Source organism: Bos indicus x Bos taurus, chromosome 26 (genome assembly GCF_003369695.1).
Source record: "Bos indicus x Bos taurus breed Angus x Brahman F1 hybrid chromosome 26, Bos_hybrid_MaternalHap_v2.0, whole genome shotgun sequence".
Lineage (NCBI taxonomy): Eukaryota > Metazoa > Chordata > Mammalia > Artiodactyla > Bovidae > Bos > Bos indicus x Bos taurus.
Genome location: NC_040101.1, coordinates 44396851 through 44415516, shown reverse-complemented (window position 1 = coordinate 44415516; position 18666 = coordinate 44396851). Strand labels below are relative to the sequence as shown.

General features: G+C 38.7%; 1 protein-coding gene across 5 annotated transcripts in view; it reads right to left on the bottom strand.

Moving 5' to 3' along the window:
• The window catches only part of PRKG1 (protein kinase cGMP-dependent 1), a 1417535-nt gene that overhangs the window by 23315 nt on the left and 1375554 nt on the right, over nt 1–18666 (bottom strand). For all 5 annotated transcript variants that reach the window (XM_027529231.1, XM_027529230.1, XM_027529232.1 and 2 more), the window contains 2 exons: nt 7402–7541; nt 5815–5904 (listed from right to left, as the gene is read on the bottom strand). In XM_027529231.1, coding sequence (XP_027385032.1) covers nt 5815–5904; nt 7402–7541 — 230 coding nt within the window. The remainder of the gene's footprint in view (nt 1–5814; nt 5905–7401; nt 7542–18666) is intronic.

Genomic DNA, 18666 nt, shown 5'->3' with positions numbered 1-18666 from the left:
GCTTATAAAACATATCCCGGAAGAGTGAAGACCAGAAGTGAGATGTGAAAATTTTGGCTTCTTAATTATTTGATATATGCTATGGTAGCTCAGCTACTAAACATTCCACCTGTGATGCAGGAGATCCCATTTTGATTCTTGGGTCAGGAATATCCCCTGGAGAAAGAAAAGGCTACCCACTCCACTATTCTGGCCTGGAGAATTCCATGGACTCTATAGTCCATGGGGTTGCAAAGAGTCAGACACGACTGAGTGACTTTCACTTTCATAGGAAAAATGAACATATACTTTAAATAATGCTAATCTTTTATTATATTTATATTCATTATAATATATATTAACTACTAATATCAATATGTAACATATAAATACTAATGCTATATAATATAGCCTGCTGCTGCTGCTGCTGCTGCTGCTGAGTCACTTCAGTTGTGTCCGACTCTGTGCGACCCCATAGACAGCAGCCCACCAGGCTCCCCTGTCCCTGGGATTCTCCAGGCAAGAACACTGGAGTGGGTTGCCAGTTCCTTCTCCAATGCATGAAAGTGAAAAGTGAAAGTGAAGTCGCTCAGTCGTGTCCGACTCTTAGCGACTGCATGGACTGCAGGCCACCAGCCTCCTCCATACATGGGATTTTCCAGGCAAGAGTACTGGAGTGGGGTGCCACTGCCTTCTCCGATAATATAGCCTAACATAAGTATATATACTTACCATATTAACCACTTATATTTTTAAGAAAGTTGCAAGGGTTGCTAATTCTGTAACTGTTATAGAGGAGAGGTGAATACAGTTTGCACAAATATATTCCAAATCATGGAACAGAATTTGTGGGGAAAAGTCATAAACTAGAAGATAAAACATGATATCTTCTAGTTAGAAGATATTAGAAGAATAAACAAGGGAAATAACTGTGAGAATTAACCTTTCAGTGCCATAGTTCATATTTCAAAGATGAGAAAATATTTAATAGTCCTCAAAACCTGTTTGTAAATATGGTATCAATTCTTACTTTTAGACAGTAAATAAAAAACTGCCCAGTGTTCTTTTCCTATGCTGATGAGAAGAAAGAATGAGAAGCAAGAAATGGTCGGCTCAGCTGGGAAGTAAAACAAGGAGGATGTCATTGCTGTTAGAGACTTCCTGAGCTAAATCCCTGAAGCTCAGGGGTCACACAAGCCTTTCTTCAGATTAACCTGACAGCCAGTACGTTTCCTTTATGCTCTCAGATCAGCTTCTTCCTTATTACTACTTACTGGGACATGAGAGGAAAATTAAACAAATTGAACAATATGGTTTGTTTTGAATACATATATTTTATATACACTGTGACTAATAACATAGTTTTCTTTTTCTCTTGGCTTTATTTTTTTTTTTTGGTTCTAATAATTAATGTTTAGGATTTTCTACTCCAGTTTAAACAGCAATGAGAAAGCTAGTCTGTGACAATATTAATTGGAACCTGGATGTCCAAATTCCTCCAGCAATTTCTTGAATAGGAAAAAAAAAAATCTCTTGAATAAAATAAGGCTACCAACATATATAAGAAAGAAAGTTGGCAGAGGACAGTGACTCTGAGATTATTTCATATGTGTTAGCTCCGTTGCTTTTAATGTCTGAATCTTTAGGAAACATCAGGTAACTGCTGTTTCTCCAGAGCATGCCTTCTTGAGGAGTATTAATACACTGGGGAGACTTAGCAACCTGTACCCCAAACCCAAGGATGATAAAAGGGAGGACAAAGGAAAGGTTCAAAAACCAGCCTGCTAGAGGTAGAGAAAGGACCATCACCGATCTTCTCCCTCCGTCCTCTCCTCCCAAGATAAGTGAAGTGAAGTGAAAGTTGCTCAGTCATGTCCAACACTTGGCGACCCCATGGCCTATATAGCTTATGCAAGTCTCCAGGCAAGAATACTGGAGGGTTGCCATGCCCTCCTCCAGGGGATCTTCCCAACCCAGGGGTCAAACCCAGGTCTCCCGCATTGCAGGCAGACTCTTTACCCACTGAACCACCAGGCAGATAAGCTACTACTTAATAGCATTCCTTTGCTACCCTGATAGATCAAAAATACACCTCACTTGTAAGCCTTGGCTAGCACTATGTACCTAAAAAATGAAGAATCAAAGTAAGTAAGGAGAAATATGAAATATTTTATTTCAAAAATAAGTTGATGCCTATGCATGTTTCAGTGGACTTTAGGTTAACATTTATTTTTTTTAATTATTAAAAAAATTTTTATTGTTGTTTGTGTCTTGTTAAAGAAGTTGCTGCTGCTGCTGCTAAGTCGCTTCAGTCGTGTCTGACTCTGTGCGACCCCATAGATGGCAGCCCACCAGGCTCCCCTTCCCTGGGATTCTCCAGGCAAGAACACTGGAGTGGGTTGCCATTCCCTCTCCAATGCATGCAAGTGAAAAGTGAAAGTCAAGTCGCTCAGTCGCGTCCGGTTAGTAGGAGTTTAAGATAGCTGTTCCTCTACATAAGTGGCTTATAATTGCTTTAGTATTTACTTCTACCTGTAAATCTCCTATTCTAATTAGAATAAAGTAGGGAAGATATTTCAAATACTTCAGTGGATTGAAAGGTCAAGTGAAAAATAAAATAGTAGAAGCTTATTAGGATAGAGTAGATATTAATTCACGAATCAGAATATTAACTTTGTGCAATAGCCTGTAAGTTATGCGGCATGGGACCACCTTTATTTGATTTATCCATTTATCCCTGGCCTCTATCACAATGGCTGACATATAATCTGTACCCAAATATTAACAGTCATGTAATAATTTGCTGTGACATAATAGCTCAGTACAGATGTTTAACCCTTTCCCCTCATTCCAAAATGATATGTTCCCTAATAGGTTTATTTGTCTTGAATTTAAGAAAATATTTGTGTAATAAGACACAATGAGGTAAAAAGAAATCCATCTGATATACAAGTAAGGCAATGGGAATAAAAGACCTGAAAGGGCACAAAGCCAGGAAGGAACCATAAGGATAGCATTAGGAATGAGACTTTAAGCAGTAGTTTATAAAGAACTAGCTGTTCTATTTGGGGATATCTACAAAATAACAAATTGTCAAAAAATAACATGGCTTTCTGGCAACATCAGGGCTGTCTATCCCTGAGTCTAAAGATGTTACCTGATGAAGGAGAGTCTATGGGGTGAGACTGTAACAAATAAAGAGATGTCTAAAGGTGAATGTTCAAAGGAACAAAGATGCCTTTTGAATAATCATTCTCAGAAAATATGCTGTTTTTTTTTTTTTTAAGTAAACATTTAAGGTTGTTAATAATCTCCCAGGACATTTTATAGATTATTTTTAAAAGACTGTTAGTTACATAAATAGGAATTAGAAAACTAATTTTGCATTATTAAAAGAAACAGGCAAAAAAATAAAATAAAATAAAAGAAACAGGCAGTAACCAGACCAACTTTACTTGTCCTGAAAGGGCAAAAAGGAGTAAATCTAAGTTAGATTGGTCAGATGAAATACTGCTTATAAGTGGATTCATTTTCTTCCCAAGATCATGTATGGAATGAAAAGGATGGCTGGAAATTCTGTTAATTTTGAAACCAAAGAATGGAAAGAAAGTGAAGTCGCTCAGGTGTGCCCAACTCTTTGTGACCCCATGGACTGCAGCCTGTCAGGCTCCTCCATCCATGGGATTTTCAAGGCAAGAGTACTGGAGTGGGTTGCCATTTCCTTCTCCAGAGGATCTTCCCGACCCAGGGGTTGAACCTGGGTCTCCCGCATTGCAGGCAGACGCTTTACCATCTGAGCCACCAGGGAAGCCAAAGAAAAATGTAAAAGTAAAGAAAAAAGTTACTTTGGAAAAAATTCTTTTCTGGAGAACGAGTAGAACAATTCAATGACCATTAATCCAGAAGGCAACTATAAAATAATTCTCTTCATCGTTAACAGCAATGAAGTGAATTCTGGGCATACAGTTCTCTGATTATGATATTCACACTAAACTAAGGCCTCTGTATGTACCTTGACAGGTACCATTTTTAAGATTGACTAATGACCAAGATAATCACGATGGTATGATCACTCACCTAGAGCCAGACATCCTGGAATGTGAAGTCAACTGGGCCTTAGAAAGCATCACTACGAATAAAGCTAGTGGAGGTGATGGCATTCCAGTGGAGCTATTTCAAATCCTGGAAGATGATGCTGTGAAAGTGCTGCACTCAATATGCCAGCAAATCTGGAAAACTCAGCAGTGGCCACAGGACTGGAAAAGGGCAGTTTTCATTCCAATCCCAAAGAAAGGCAATGCCAAAGAATGCTCAAACTACCACACAACTGCACTCATCTCACACGCTAGTAGAGTAATGCTCAAAATTCTCCAAGGCAGGCTTCAGCAATACGTGAACCGTGAACTTCCTGATGTTCAAGCTGGTTTTAGAAAAGGCAGAGGAGCTAGAGATCAAATTGCCAACATCCGCTAGATCATGGAAAAAGCAAGAGAGTTCCAGAAAAACATCTATTTCTGCTTTATTGACTATGCCAAAGACTTTGACTGTGTGGATCACAATAAACTGTGGAAAATTCTGAAAGAGATGGGAATACCAGACCACCTGATCTGCCTCTTGAGAAATTTGTGTGCAGGTCAGGAGGCAACAGTTAGAACTGGACATGGAACAACAGACTGGTTCCAAATAGGAAAAGGAGTACATCTAGGCTGTATACTGTCACCCTGCTTATTGAACTTATATGCAGAGTACATCCTGAGAAATGCTGGGCTGGAAGAAGCACAAGCCAGAATCAAGATTGCCAGGAGAAATATCAATAACCTCAGATATGCAGATGACACCATCCTTATTGCAGAAAGTGAAGAGGAACTGAAAATTCTCTTGATGAAAGTGCAAGAGGAGAGTGAAAAAGTTGGCTTAAAGCTCAACATTCAGAAAATGAAGATCATGGCATCCAGTCTCATCACTTCATGGGAAATAGATGGGGAAACAGTGGAAACAGTGTCAGACTTTATTTTTTGGGGGCTCCAAAATCACTACAGATGGTGACTGCAGCCATGAAATTAAAAGACGCTTACTCCTTGGAAGAAAAGTTATGAACAACCTTGATAGCATATTGAAAAGCAGAGACATTACTTTGCCAACAAAGGTCTGTCTAGTCAAGGCTATGGTTTTTCCTGTGGTCATGTATGGATGTGAAAGTTGGACTGTGAAGAAAACTGAGCACTGAAGAATTGATGCTTTTGAACTGTGGTGTTGGACAAGACTCTTGAGAGTCCCCTGGACTGCAAGGAGAGCCAACCAGTCCATTCTGAAGGAGATCAGCCCTGGGTGTTCTTTGGAAGGAATGATGCTAAAACTAAAACTCCAGTACTTTGGCCACCTCATGTGAAGAGTTGACTTATTGGAAAAGATTCTGATGCTGGGAGGGATTGGGGGCAGGAGGAGAAAAGAACAACAGAGGATGAGATGGCTGGATGGCATCACAGACTCAATGGACGTGAGTTTGAGTGAACTCCAGGAGTTGGTGATGGACAGGGAGGCCTGGTGTGCTGCGATTCACGGGGTCGCAAAGAGTCAGACATGTCTGAGTGACTGAACTGAACTGAACTGAATCCTTTATCATTGGTTACAAATCTGAAACAGTAAGTTTCGTATTCACATTAAATTATATGTGTATAGTGGCCAACTGTGGGTTGTGGTCCACAGTTACTTTACATTTTGAAATAGAAGCATATATAAAATTTAAATATGTCTCTTATAATAATTCACTCTCCTTACAAACCATTACCATCAACTACATTTTCAAAGACATGATAGAAATATCTTAAAACTTACCGATCCCTGAGAATGGTCCAGAGCTCTCCACCTAGGCAAGCTTCCATCAACATATACAAATATTTGCTGTCCTTAAATGTTCTGTATAATCTGTGAATTGCAAACAGAAAAACAATAATTATAAACATTACTGTTTTTAAAAGCGTGTAAATATTTTTCATTGCCCAGATTGTAGTCTCACTCTTGATTTGCCAAACTTGAAATTTTATTAAAAGAATGAGAAAGATCTAAATTCATAAAGAGGGAAAAGGAGGTTATGTTTATGATTTACACACTGTAGGGCGTAGATTCTCCTTTGAAATGTGTTGTGTTCAGTAGCTTTAGTCATTGCTGACTCTGCGATCCTTTGGACTGCAGCCTGCCAGCCTCCTCTGTTCAAGGGATTCTCCAGGCAAGAGTACTGGAGTGGGTCACCATGCTCTTCTCCAGGGGATCTTCCCAGCCCAGGGATCAAACCCGTGTCTTCTGCATTGGCAAATTCTCTACTGTCTGAGCCACCAGGAAGCTTAATCCCAATGTTTATGGACCAAGAGGACTTCTGGGGATTCCTCTAATTCCAATTTGGCTAACATTTCAAGCATGGCCTCTTGAGCACTATTTAGTGGTCATAAACATGCATAAACATAAACATGGATATACAGTGATGACACTTTAAAGTACAGATGTGTATGATATTTTGCACTGGTCACTTAAATTCACATGATACCCTGTTTTCAGCAAGTGCCACTGGCAAATTAACTAGAAAATCTTCTGCATTATTAAAAAAAAAATCCCACTGCCATCTTATGAGTGCTCTCAAAATACTAAGATGGAACAGTCATTTCATTTTTTAAAATCTTCAAAAAATATTGAAATAAAGAATATTCAAGGTAAAATAGTTTGATTTTTGGTATTAATAATTTGTCATTCAAGTACCAGAGGTCTATGTAGAGTTCCAGAATAACTGAGGATAAAAATGGAACATTAGGAAGTCTGATTTTTCCTTTAGGAAAAACATGTTTTGTTTTGTTTTGTTTTTTCAGAATCTGATTCTCATTTTTTAAAAACCAATATTTTAGTGCTTTCTTATTTAGTGAAAACTTTCTTAAAATCTGGTTTAAAAATATGTTTCTTTGTGTGAATCTAACGTGCAACAGTGAGCGCACATGGCAGAGACTTTAGTGGCTGCTTTTCCGCTTGGAATGGGGGACCTGAACCCCTGGGCAGGGTCCTTGTTGTTGTTCAGTAGCTAAGTTGTGTCTGATGCCAGGCTTCCCTATCCATCACCAACTCCCGGAGCTTGCTCAGACTCATGTCCATTGTGTTTGTGATGCCATCCAACCATCTCATCCTCCATTGCCCCCTTCTCCTCCTGCCCTCAATCTTTCCCAGCATCAGGGTCTTCTCTAGTGAGTCCACTCTTCACATCAGGTGGCCAGAGTATTGAGGCTTCCACATCAGTCTTTCCTGTGAATATTCAGGACTGATCTCCTTTAGGATGGACTGGTCGGATCTCCTTGCAGTCCAAGGGACTCTTGAGAGTCTTCTCCAGCAGCACAGTTGGGAAGCATCAGTTCTTCGGCACTCAGCCTTCTTTATGGCCCTTACCTCACTATGAAGTCCGAATGGGCCCCCTGCATGATCTGCTTCTCCGAGCGGATGTGTTCCTGCTGTCTTGTATCCACGATGTGGCGTTTCTTGAGAATCTTCATTGCAAAGGTTTTGGATTCTTCACTTTTTAACTGGACCTTAAAGAAAGTCAGAAGGGAGTAAGTGAGAAAAAAAATCTACAGAGTTAATATAACAATGCATTCTTAGCTCCAAATTAACAGGTGCATGGAGCATTGAGATGACACCCTGAACACCACCTGTGTCACGGTAAAGCCTGTCTGGAGCTGGATTTGAAATCCAGGACTCACAGACATTGCCCAGTCTCATTCCACTGGACCTGATACACTTTCACCAACTGGATTCCCAATTAATTTTGTGCCCGCTGAGATTAGCAGAGGGCACGTGTATTTGATTCTCTTTGTATTATTTCATGTCATTTCATATTATGTGTTTGAGTATACTTTACCATTTTTCTCCTTGAATCAGAAAAGTAGAAATAAAAACTAATTTCTTCTCCAATTTTATTACTTCCAGTGAGTTTTGAAAAAGTAAGGCCATATGGTCCTATATGATTTTCCTCTTTAGTTCTAGTCCACAAACATTTCTAGAGTTATTTAATTCAGTGACAGACCCTTGTCTCTGCTGAGACTGAAAATTTATGTACTGTTACTTCTTTTTATCTCAGTCTTTCCCTTCTCTCCAGTTAAAGAGAAAAGAGATGGTAATAAGATTTTTTTGTTTTTCAAAAGATTTTGGAAACTACTTTCCTTTGTCTTCTCAAAATAGGTATGATGGCTTTAATCCTCTCTGGCCTTAAACTTGACTCCATGGTTATACTAACTGGGAGACCTAAGCTGAGCCTTGGTGTCCCCAGAGCTTCCAAGCGTCTGTTGCAGCCCCTCTTGGCTCTTGGTGACTCTGGAGGGGCTTGGGTCCTCCGGATGCCATTCCAAATATAGGTGCTAGTCTGTGTTCACTGTTTTACAAAGAATTCAGCAAGGTGACTTGTAAGGAGGAGAGAGAGCAGAGCTAATCACCTAATATAAGTTATCATCTAGTGCTCTCAGGACAAAGAATCCTCAAGGTAATACCAAACAGCCTACTTTATTCTGAACTAATGAAAGCACTGGAGAAATAAGACAACAAGCCATTTCTGCTTTTCAGCTGAAGTATGACTGCCCCCTCTTTAGTTGTGAACTGCTTACAGCTTTATCTGCAAGGATGGTGAAGGTTTTAAGCGTCTTGCTCATGTACACATGGACAGACGGAATTCAACTGAGAAGACAGTAATGTGGCAAGGTCTTTAGAAGAAAACACGAAGACACTTCAGATAAAGAGGCTTCCGTTTGCTGCCAGCATTTGAGAATCTATGACAGGCTAGAAGGGCAATGGATATTTGAAAACGCCTTAAACAGCTAAAGGCCCCCTATGCCGTTTGTGGTGCTGGTTGAGATGACAGATGAGTGTGACACGAATGGAGTCAGTCATAGTTCATAGTGAGATACAAGACGTGGACATTCACTTCTAAAAGAGATCCGGACAGAGAAGAAAGATGACACGGAAAATGAGCTGTGTCAGGATGCTAACATTCACATGGATGGACCTAGAGTGTTACAGTGAAGTCAGTCGGAGAAAGAGAAATGTCACATAATACCCCTTATGTGCAGAATCTGAAAGGAAATGATACAAATGAACGTATTTATAAAACAGAAACAGAATCACAGACTTAGAGAACCAACTTATGGTTGCTGGGGGAATGAGGAGGGAACAGATAGATAGGGAGCTTGGGATGGACATGTACACACCGCTGTATTTAAAATGGATAGCCAACAAGGACCTCTTGTATAGTCCAGGGAACTCTGCTCAATGTTAGTGTTAGGATGGGACGGGGTTTTGGGGTAGAATGAATACATGTGTATGTATGGTTGCATCATTCTGCTGTGTGCCTGAAACTATCACAATATTGTTAATCAGCTATGACAAGTTAGAAAAGAGTCTTACAGAAAAACACTGTCTTTATTCACACACTGGGTCTTCCAGTCATTGTCTTAGCTGCAGTGAGACATAATGTATTTAGTACTGTATCATCCAATGAACTCTGAGTCATAGTACTCTAGGTTTGAGGAATAGAAACTATATTCTGAAAAAAGTAATTTCCTCCTCAGGACACATTTGCCAATAGAGAACTGCCTTAATGTTACCAGAAGTACCAGGAAAATCCTAGAGATTTTTTCCCACTTGTTTATATATGAGGAAGACATTTTCTTCTACAGGCATGTTTTTCAATTATTTAAGATCTCCATCTTTAATGAGACACAAATCCCATTGGGAGATGCTTTATGTTATCCAACTTAAAATAACAATTTATCTGCCCAAATTCAGGTTTAAATTGTTGAGTGAGAGTAGATTGGAAAGTGTTAGTCAACATGGTCTTGTTGTTAACATGTCTGTTAAAAAGCTAAAGCTGGGTTCTGGATGAATGAAATGCAACAGATGGGCTTTTTCCCAGAAGATAAGAATGTAGCTGAGGGGAAAATTAAATCATAGTAGAATGAGATGACTAAAACAATTCTATATATACCATGTGTGTGACAGTGAAGTAAATAATGATAACAAAACTCTTTTGTAATACAAAAAAAAAAAAGAGTATTAACATTCAGAGAAGAAATCTGATCATATTCCCTCTTTAGAGTCTTACCCAGATAAGTGTGAAAAGTAGGTCACACAATGTAACAATTACTCTCTCTAGAGATGTTAATATTTTAACTTGTGTATAGGTTAGGAGGAAAGAACTCTGGCTTTAGGGTGACAGGTCTGGACTTCAATCCTAACTCCACGTAAGGTCTCTCTCTCTTGTCTTCTTAGGCAGCTGAGTAACTTCTCTGAGCCCCAGTTCTGGCTGAGGATAACACCACGTACTGTATGGAGTTAATCGTGACCTTACATGAGAAGGTACCGCCATATGGGCATTCGTTGTTGTCTCTCTACATATATCTTAGGTAGCTCAAATGTTATCCTTAAAACAAAGCTAGATCATGTCACTTCTGTGCTCAAGCACTGCAGTGGCTTCCCAGCTCACTCGTGATAAAGACAACGCTGTCACAGATGCCCACAAGGCCCTGCTTCATTTGAACTCCTGCTCCCTGTGAGCCTCACTCCCCACTTGGGGTCACTGTGCTCAGGTCACACTGGATACCTTGCTGCTCCTTGAGCACAACAAGCAAGCTCTTACCTCAGGCCATTTGCCAGTGCCTGCCTAAATATTCTCCCACAGTTATCCTCTGGGCTTACTGCTCAGTTTCCTAAATTCTCTGTTCAAATGTTTCCTTACTTAGAAAGTCTCTCCTCACACCAGTCTACATAAAAGAGTAACCACCTACTTCTCCCTTCCCTTTTGTAGTGTTCTGTATAGCTCTATCACAAGCTATATTTATTCTGTATTTATCACACCAAATGTTTATTCTGATTACTTGTTTAGTATCTGCCTTCTTTCACTATTCTGTAAGCAACCCAAGACTGGGGATGTTTTTGTTCACTGTGCCTGACATAGAATAAATGCTCATGAAGTGTTTGTTGACTAAGTGAATCAAATAAAGAATGAAATAAGCCATGATGACTTATCACTGACAAAGCCACAAGAGAGCTGGTATCTTAGCACCACACTGTGTATCTCTGAGCTTAACAGGATAAAGCAAGGGAACTTATAAATGACAAGTATATAGCATTTACTCTCTTTCTTCTTTCCCAAACTGCCCTTACGCATAAGAAGGAAGAAAAGATTTCTGTATGCTGATATGGCATAGAAAATATACATACCAAATATCTATATAATTCAGCTCTGAATTTTCAGTTTTTATGCTTACAGCATGTTTTCTTAACCTTCATTTTTCCTTGAATGACTAAGATGTGGTATTATTCCCAGCCACACAGCCTACGACATTAATAACATCATCTCTAGGATGCCAACTGAATTTTATATACAAATTCAGTTGTATATACAAATTTTATATACAACTACAAAATATATTTATGAAGGGTCAAATAGAAATGTGTTCACTGATATATTAACAATGGTCTCTTAGGGAGATTTTTAGTTGATTTAGTTCTTTTTAACTTTTTTGAAATGGTTAACTTGTACAATTAGCGTTTCTCACCTGTATGATAAGTGAAAATAATGACTCTGGTCATGGAAAAAATTTTAAAGTCTCTTTTAAATCAGAATTTAAATTTATTTATTAAATATTTAATATTTATAGTAAATATTAATGTTTATATTAAATATTAATATTATTAATATTTAATTATAATTAAAATATTAATATAATAAATAAATAAATTTATTTATTTTGACTCTCTCAAAGGATTCTGGTACAGTGGAATCCACTCTATTAGGATCCCATGAATGCAAAGACCTTGAGAAGTTGTGTGCAGTAGGATAACAACCTATTCAAGTTCAGGCTGAACCACACTAGTCATATCCTTAAAGAAAATACCTTATTTTTTTATTTCAACACAAACTCTCAAAGTTACAGCAATTTGTATTAAGTCTAAACTATTGTGCTTTATTATGAAGGTGTTTTCACAAAACTAATCCATGAAAAATTTTAAGGTGAAATTTAGTTTGCTTTTTATTTGTCCTATTGGCCAAATTAATTATTTGGTGGCTCAGTGATAAAGAATCCACATGTAATGCAGTAGGTTCAGGTTCAACCCCTGGGCCAGGAAGATCCCCTGGAGAAGGAAATGGCGACCCATTCCAGTAATTTTGCCTGGGAAATCCCATGGACAGAGTCATGAAGAGTCAGAAATGACTTATCAACTAACCCACCACCACCAAATTAGTTATACCAGCACCTCTTGTGCCGATTTGAAATAATGATGATAATGATTTTATAGCAGGTCACTAGAGATGACAATGGCACCCCACTCCAGTACTCTTGCTTGGAAAATCCCATGGACGGAGGAGCCTGGTAGGCTGCAGTCCATGGGGTCGCTGGGAGTCGGACATGACTGAGCGACTTCACTTTCACTTTTCACTTTCATGCATTGGAGAAGGACATGGCAACCCACTCCAGTGTTCTTGCCTGGAGAATCCCAGGGATAGGGGAGCCTGGTGGGCTGCCGTCTATGGGGTCACACAGAGTCGGACACGACTGAAGTGACTTAGCAGCAGCAGCAGCAGTTTAATGGTCTCTTCAGGCCAAAGCAATTTTGTCAAAATGTGATCCACTACAGGAATGAAACTTTGAACCAGTCTGTATTCCCAACCCACCTACTTCACTTCTACCCAGTGGATAAGCAGAAGATGGAGAGGCTTTAAGTAAAAGGTTGCTGACCCTTGTACCACATTTGTTTCTCTCTCAAGATTTCTAGAAAGGATATGTGAATTTAAAAATGCTAATATCAATATCTTTCTTCTGTTTTTTATAAGTAATGCTGTGCTATATGTGAAATTAAAATTAGCAAAAGTTTCATTTGTGTAAAAAGTTATTTTAACATGAATCACTGGGTTGCCATTTGAAGGAATATATACTTGAGCAAGGTGAATCTTAATATGGGAATTTTTGACAAAGGATTTTGTCACATTCTTAACTATCAGGCTCTATCTGGTACCTAAATAATATGGACCTGAAGATGAGAGACAGCACCACCAGTATTTTAAAGAGCTTTGAAGACACAATTGCTGACTGTATTTAAATACGTGCTTTCTTTTATCTGGGACAAACACTTGCTTTATAAAGGCTTCTCTCCTGCTGTATCTAATTCTTTACACTTACTAGGAAATAGGATTCTGATCAGAGCAAGGTAAAAATTAGCTCAGTGCAATGACTAGGGGTTGGTCCTTAGAATCTACTTGGCCATTCATCTATTGAACCTTTGTATTAACAGTTCATAGTTTACTTAGCACTATAGATATCTTTTCATTATTTTGGAAGAAAATGGATTTCTGAACTATACTGTAATTAAAATAATTTATGAAATTAAGGTTTGAACTGACAATATCACATAGCCTATTATTATGCAAAATTCCTTTATAAAGTAGTTCAAATTACATTTCCATGCACAACGGGAAAGGATGACTTGCTTAGGTAAGCTAATGCTACAGACCACAGGGGATGAAGTGAGTTCAGAAAAGCTTATAACAGGGAGAGGTGGGTAAGATGGCAGAGTAGGGAGACCGTGAACTCATATCCTCTCACAGACACAGCAGTTACAGCTGCTTACAGAGCTAACATCTATGAGAGTGACATGAAGACTAGCAGAAAAGAGTTTCTACAACTAAAGACAGAAAAAAGGAATTGCCATGAAACAAGAAGGAGAGGCAGAAACACAGTACTGTCAGGACCCACGCCCTTGGATCTGCAACTCACAAATAAGAGGAATATTACAATCACAGAAGTCCTCTCCAAGGAACAAGGGGTCCAATCTCATACTGGTCTCCCTGGCCTGTGGGTCCTACACCTAAAATATGAGCCCCTATAACATCTGATTTTGAAAACCAGCAAGGTTTGCATTAGGGAGAGCAGGAGGGCTTTTTTCACTCTTAAGTGGCATGTACAAAAACCTCACACACTTCAAGTCCCAGAAGTTTGAAAGGAGCCTGGACCAGAACTACTTACTAATCTCTGAGAGCCTCTGGAGAGGCAGGGGGGCCAATAGGAGCACCCTTGCTGCCGTTTTAGGGAGCTTGTTCTAACCATGTGGACACAGGCACTGCAAAGTACAACTTCAGAATAGGCTTCCCTGGCAGCTCAGATGGTAAACAATCTGCTTGCAATACAGGATACCCAGGTTCAAACCCTCAGTCAGGAAGATCCCCTGGAGAAGGGAATGGCAACACACTCCAGTATTCTTGCCTGGAGAATCCTATGGACAGAGGAGCCTGGCAGACTACAGTCCATGAGGTCACAGAGTCAGACACAACTGAGCGACTCTATCCTAATAGTGCTGGGTACTCAGCACCAGCCCCAGATATGCCCCTCCGGGCCAAGTCATGAAGACAGCTCTGTGGGGACTCAGCCCCACCACTAAACTAAGGAATAAGACCAAACCTCAGAAAAAGAACTAAACAAAGTGTAGATAAGCATTCTACCCAATACAGAGTTCAAGATAATGATCATAAAAATGCATGGATAAACACAGAATTTCACCAGAGTTAGAAAACATAAAGAAGAACCAAACAGATCTGAAGAACATGGTAAGTGAAGTAAAAAGTACACTAGAATGATCACCAGTAGATTAGATGATAAGTGAAGTGAAGTGAAAGTCACTCAGTCGTGTCAGACTCTTTGCGACCCCATGGGCTATACATATACAGTCCATGGAATTCTCCAGGCCAGAATACTGGGGTGGGTAGCCTTGTAGCCTTTCCTTTCTCCAGGGAATCTTCCCAACCCAGGGATCGAATCCAGGTCTCCCACATTGCAGGCGGATTCTTTACCAGCTGAGCCACAAGGGAAGCCCAGAGGAACAGATAAGTAATAGAAATCACACAAGCTGAAAAGAAAAATGAAAAAAGGATTAAAAAAAATAAGGATAGTCTGAGGCCTCTTAGACAATACTATGTGTACTAACATTAAAGAGAAAAACACATTTCTGAATCCATTCTACTAGGCCAGCATTGCCCTGATACCAAAATGAGATAAAGATACCATTAAAAAAAATTACAGGCCAAATCACTGGTGAATATAGATGCAAAAACCCTCAACAAAATGTTAGCAAACCAAACTTAACAAAACATTAAAATGATCATAAGCCATGATCAAATGGGATTTACAGCAGGGAATGCAAGGATGGTTAATATCTGCAAATCAATTAATATGATACTCCACATTAACAGACTGAGAAATAAAATATCTCAATAGACACAAAAAATCTTCTGACAAAATTCTGCATTGATTCATGATTGAAAACTCTCAACAAAGTGGGTATTGAGGGAAAATGCCTCAATATATAAACATGACATATCCACAGCTAACATGATATGAAAAGCTAAAAGTATTTTCCTTAAGATTAAGAACAATATAAGGATGCCGACTCTCATCACTTTTATTAAACATAGTACTGAAAGTCCTAACTATAGTAGTCAGGGCAGAAAAGAAATAAAAGGAATCCAAACTAGAAAGAAGCAGCAAAACTGTTACTGTTTACAGATGGCATGATATTATATATAGAAAATCCTAAAGATATCACTCCACCCCCCAAAAAAAACCCTATTAAAACAATAAGTGAATTTGGTAAAGTTTCACAATACAAAATTAATATATAGGAATCTACTGCATTTCTATAAACTATCAATGAACTATCAGAAAGGAATTAAAACAATAGCATCTATAACTGTATCAAAAGAATAAAATACCTAGGAATCTAATCAAAGAGGTACAAGAGTTGTATCATGAAAACTAGAAGACATTAATGAAAGAAATTAAAGAAAATAAAAACAGTTAGAAAGCTATTTCATGCTCATGAAATGGAAGAATCAATATTGTTAAAATGAACATACTACTCAAGGCTCATCTACAGATTCAATGCAATCCCTAAAAAAAAAGCATTTGTCACAGGAATAATAATTCTAAAATTTGCATGGAAACACAAAAGACCCTGAGTAGCCAAGGCAATCTTGAGAAAGAAGAACAAACTTGCAAGTATAACGCCCCTTGATTTCAAACTATACTGTGAAGCTACAGTAATCAAAAAAGTAGGTACTGGTACAAAAACAGACACAAAGATCAATGGAACAGAATATGATGCCCAGAAATTAACCCAGGCTTATATGGTCAGTTGGTTTATAACAATGGGAGCAAGGATACGTCAATACATGAGGAAAAAAAGTCTTTCCTATAAATGGTGCTGGAGAAATTAAACAGCTACGTGCAAAAGAAATTGACTTTCTCGTACCATATACAAAAAATAAACTCAAAATGGATTAAAGACTTAATTGTAAGTCCTAAAACAATAAACTCCACGAAGAACATATACGCAGTAGGCTCTCTGACATCAAGTAATACAGTTTTCAAAATGTCTCCTCAGTGAATGGAAACAAAAGCAAAAATAAACAAATGGGCTACACCAAACTAAAAATGTTTTGCACGGCGAAGGAAACTGTCAACAAAACAAAAAGGCAACCTATTGAATGGGAGAAATATTTGCAAGTAATATGTCCAATAAGGAGTTAATATCCAAAATATACAAGGAAACCATACAACTCAACATAAAAACCCCCAAACAATCCAATTTAAAAAATGGGTGAAGGAACTGAATAGACATTTGTCCAAAGAAGACATACAGATGGCCAAGAGACACTTGAAAAGATGTTCAACATCTGTAATCATCAAAAGGAGATGCAAATCAAAAGCACAGTGAGAATTTGCCTCACACCTGTGAGAATGGCTATCATCAAAGATACCATAAACAACAAATGTTGGGGAGGATGTGGAGAAAAGGGAACCCTCCTTGGTAGGATTGTAATTGGTATGTGTGTACTCAGTCACTCAGTCATGTCTGACTCTTTGCGGCTCCATGAACCTCCTGCTCGGCTCCTCTGTCCATGGAATTCTCCAGGCAAGAATACTGGAGTGTGTTGCCACTCCTTACTCCAACGGATCTTCCCAACCCAGGGATTGCCCCTCATCTCTTGAATCTCCTACATTGGCAGGCAGATTCTTTACCACTACTGCCATTGGTATAGGCAATTACAATTACCCAATTTTTATAGATTCCTATTAAAAGTAAAAAATAGAACTGCCATATGATTCAGCAATTTTACTTCTGGGTATTTGCTCAAAAAACCCCAAACACTAATTCCAAAAGATGTATGAATTCCCATGTTCATAGCAGCGTTATTAGCCATAATAAAAAGCCCAGATATGGAAGCAACCTAAGTGCCATCAATAGACAAATGGATAAAGAAGGTGTGGTGAGTGTTTTATATAAAATATTGGCTATAAAAGTGAAATCTTCCCATTCGCAACAACGTGGCATACTTGGTAGTATGCCAAGTGAAGTAAGTCAGACTGAAACAGAAATGCTATAATATCTTACTTATATGTGGAATCTAAAAGCAAAACAAACAAACTAAACAAAAAAAGACCCATAGATACAGAGAACAAATGTGTGGTTGCCAGAGTGGAAGGAGGTGGGGGTCATAAAATAAGGGAAGAGGATTTAAGAGGTACAAATGTTCAGTTATAGAATAAACCAAGGGGATGTACTATATAGCATAAGGAACATGGTGATATAATATTGTAATAACTGTAGGGGGGCAGATGATTACTAGATTTATTGTGATCATTTCATAATGTATGCAAATATCAAATCACTATGTATTACACCTGAAACTAACATAATATTATATGCCAACTATATTTCAAGAAAAGCTTACAGGAAACCTGGATTCTAGTCTTGGATCTTTTAGTAATAGGTTTATGATTAGTCATATAACCTTACTGGGCCTCAGGCCACCTCTCAAAACATGAAGGGCTAAACTAAATTACATCCAAGGGTTCTAGAAAATTCTATGAATCCGAAATTTGACATAATGTACATTTTAAAAGCATATTAGTTATATTTAACTTAATGGAAACAGTCCAACAAACTTGTGGCAATAGCTTGGGCCAAAGGATAAAGGGAGGATTTCCCAAGTAACAAAAAGGTAGCTTAAGGAAACGGGATGATTCACTCTGAAAGCGTGACCCTGCATTTATAGTACAAGCATATTCTGCTGGGAGGTGAAAGTTTCATTTATTCTGTTCTCTCAACCACAGCACCTGAAGGAGGTCTGCTTATCTATTGTATTCTCTGTGTTACTCATTTTCAAAGACTACGCTATCCCAAGTGGCTCAGTGGTAAAGGATTTGTCTGCCAATGCAGCAGACACATGTTCAATCCCTGGGTTGGGAAGATCCCCTGGAGGAGAGAATGGTGGCTCACTCCAGTATTCTTGCCCAGAAGACCCCATGGACAGAGCAGCCTGGTGCGTTCCTCTACAGTCCATGGGGTCACAGAGTCAGAACACAATTTAGTGACTGAGCACGCATACACTGGATGAAATAGCAGTAGCTTTCCCAAGAAGAGCGTTAAAACAGGCCCCAAGGCATAAAGGAAATCTAGGCAGTCATCCTACTTGTAATAGCTGGACAACAGCAAAACAGGAATGACAAATATTTTCTCTAAACAAAATAGCACAGGATTTAATCAGGCCATCCATGTTACATGGGATGGCATAAAATCATTTCTTTATTTTTGACATTTTTTAAACTGGGA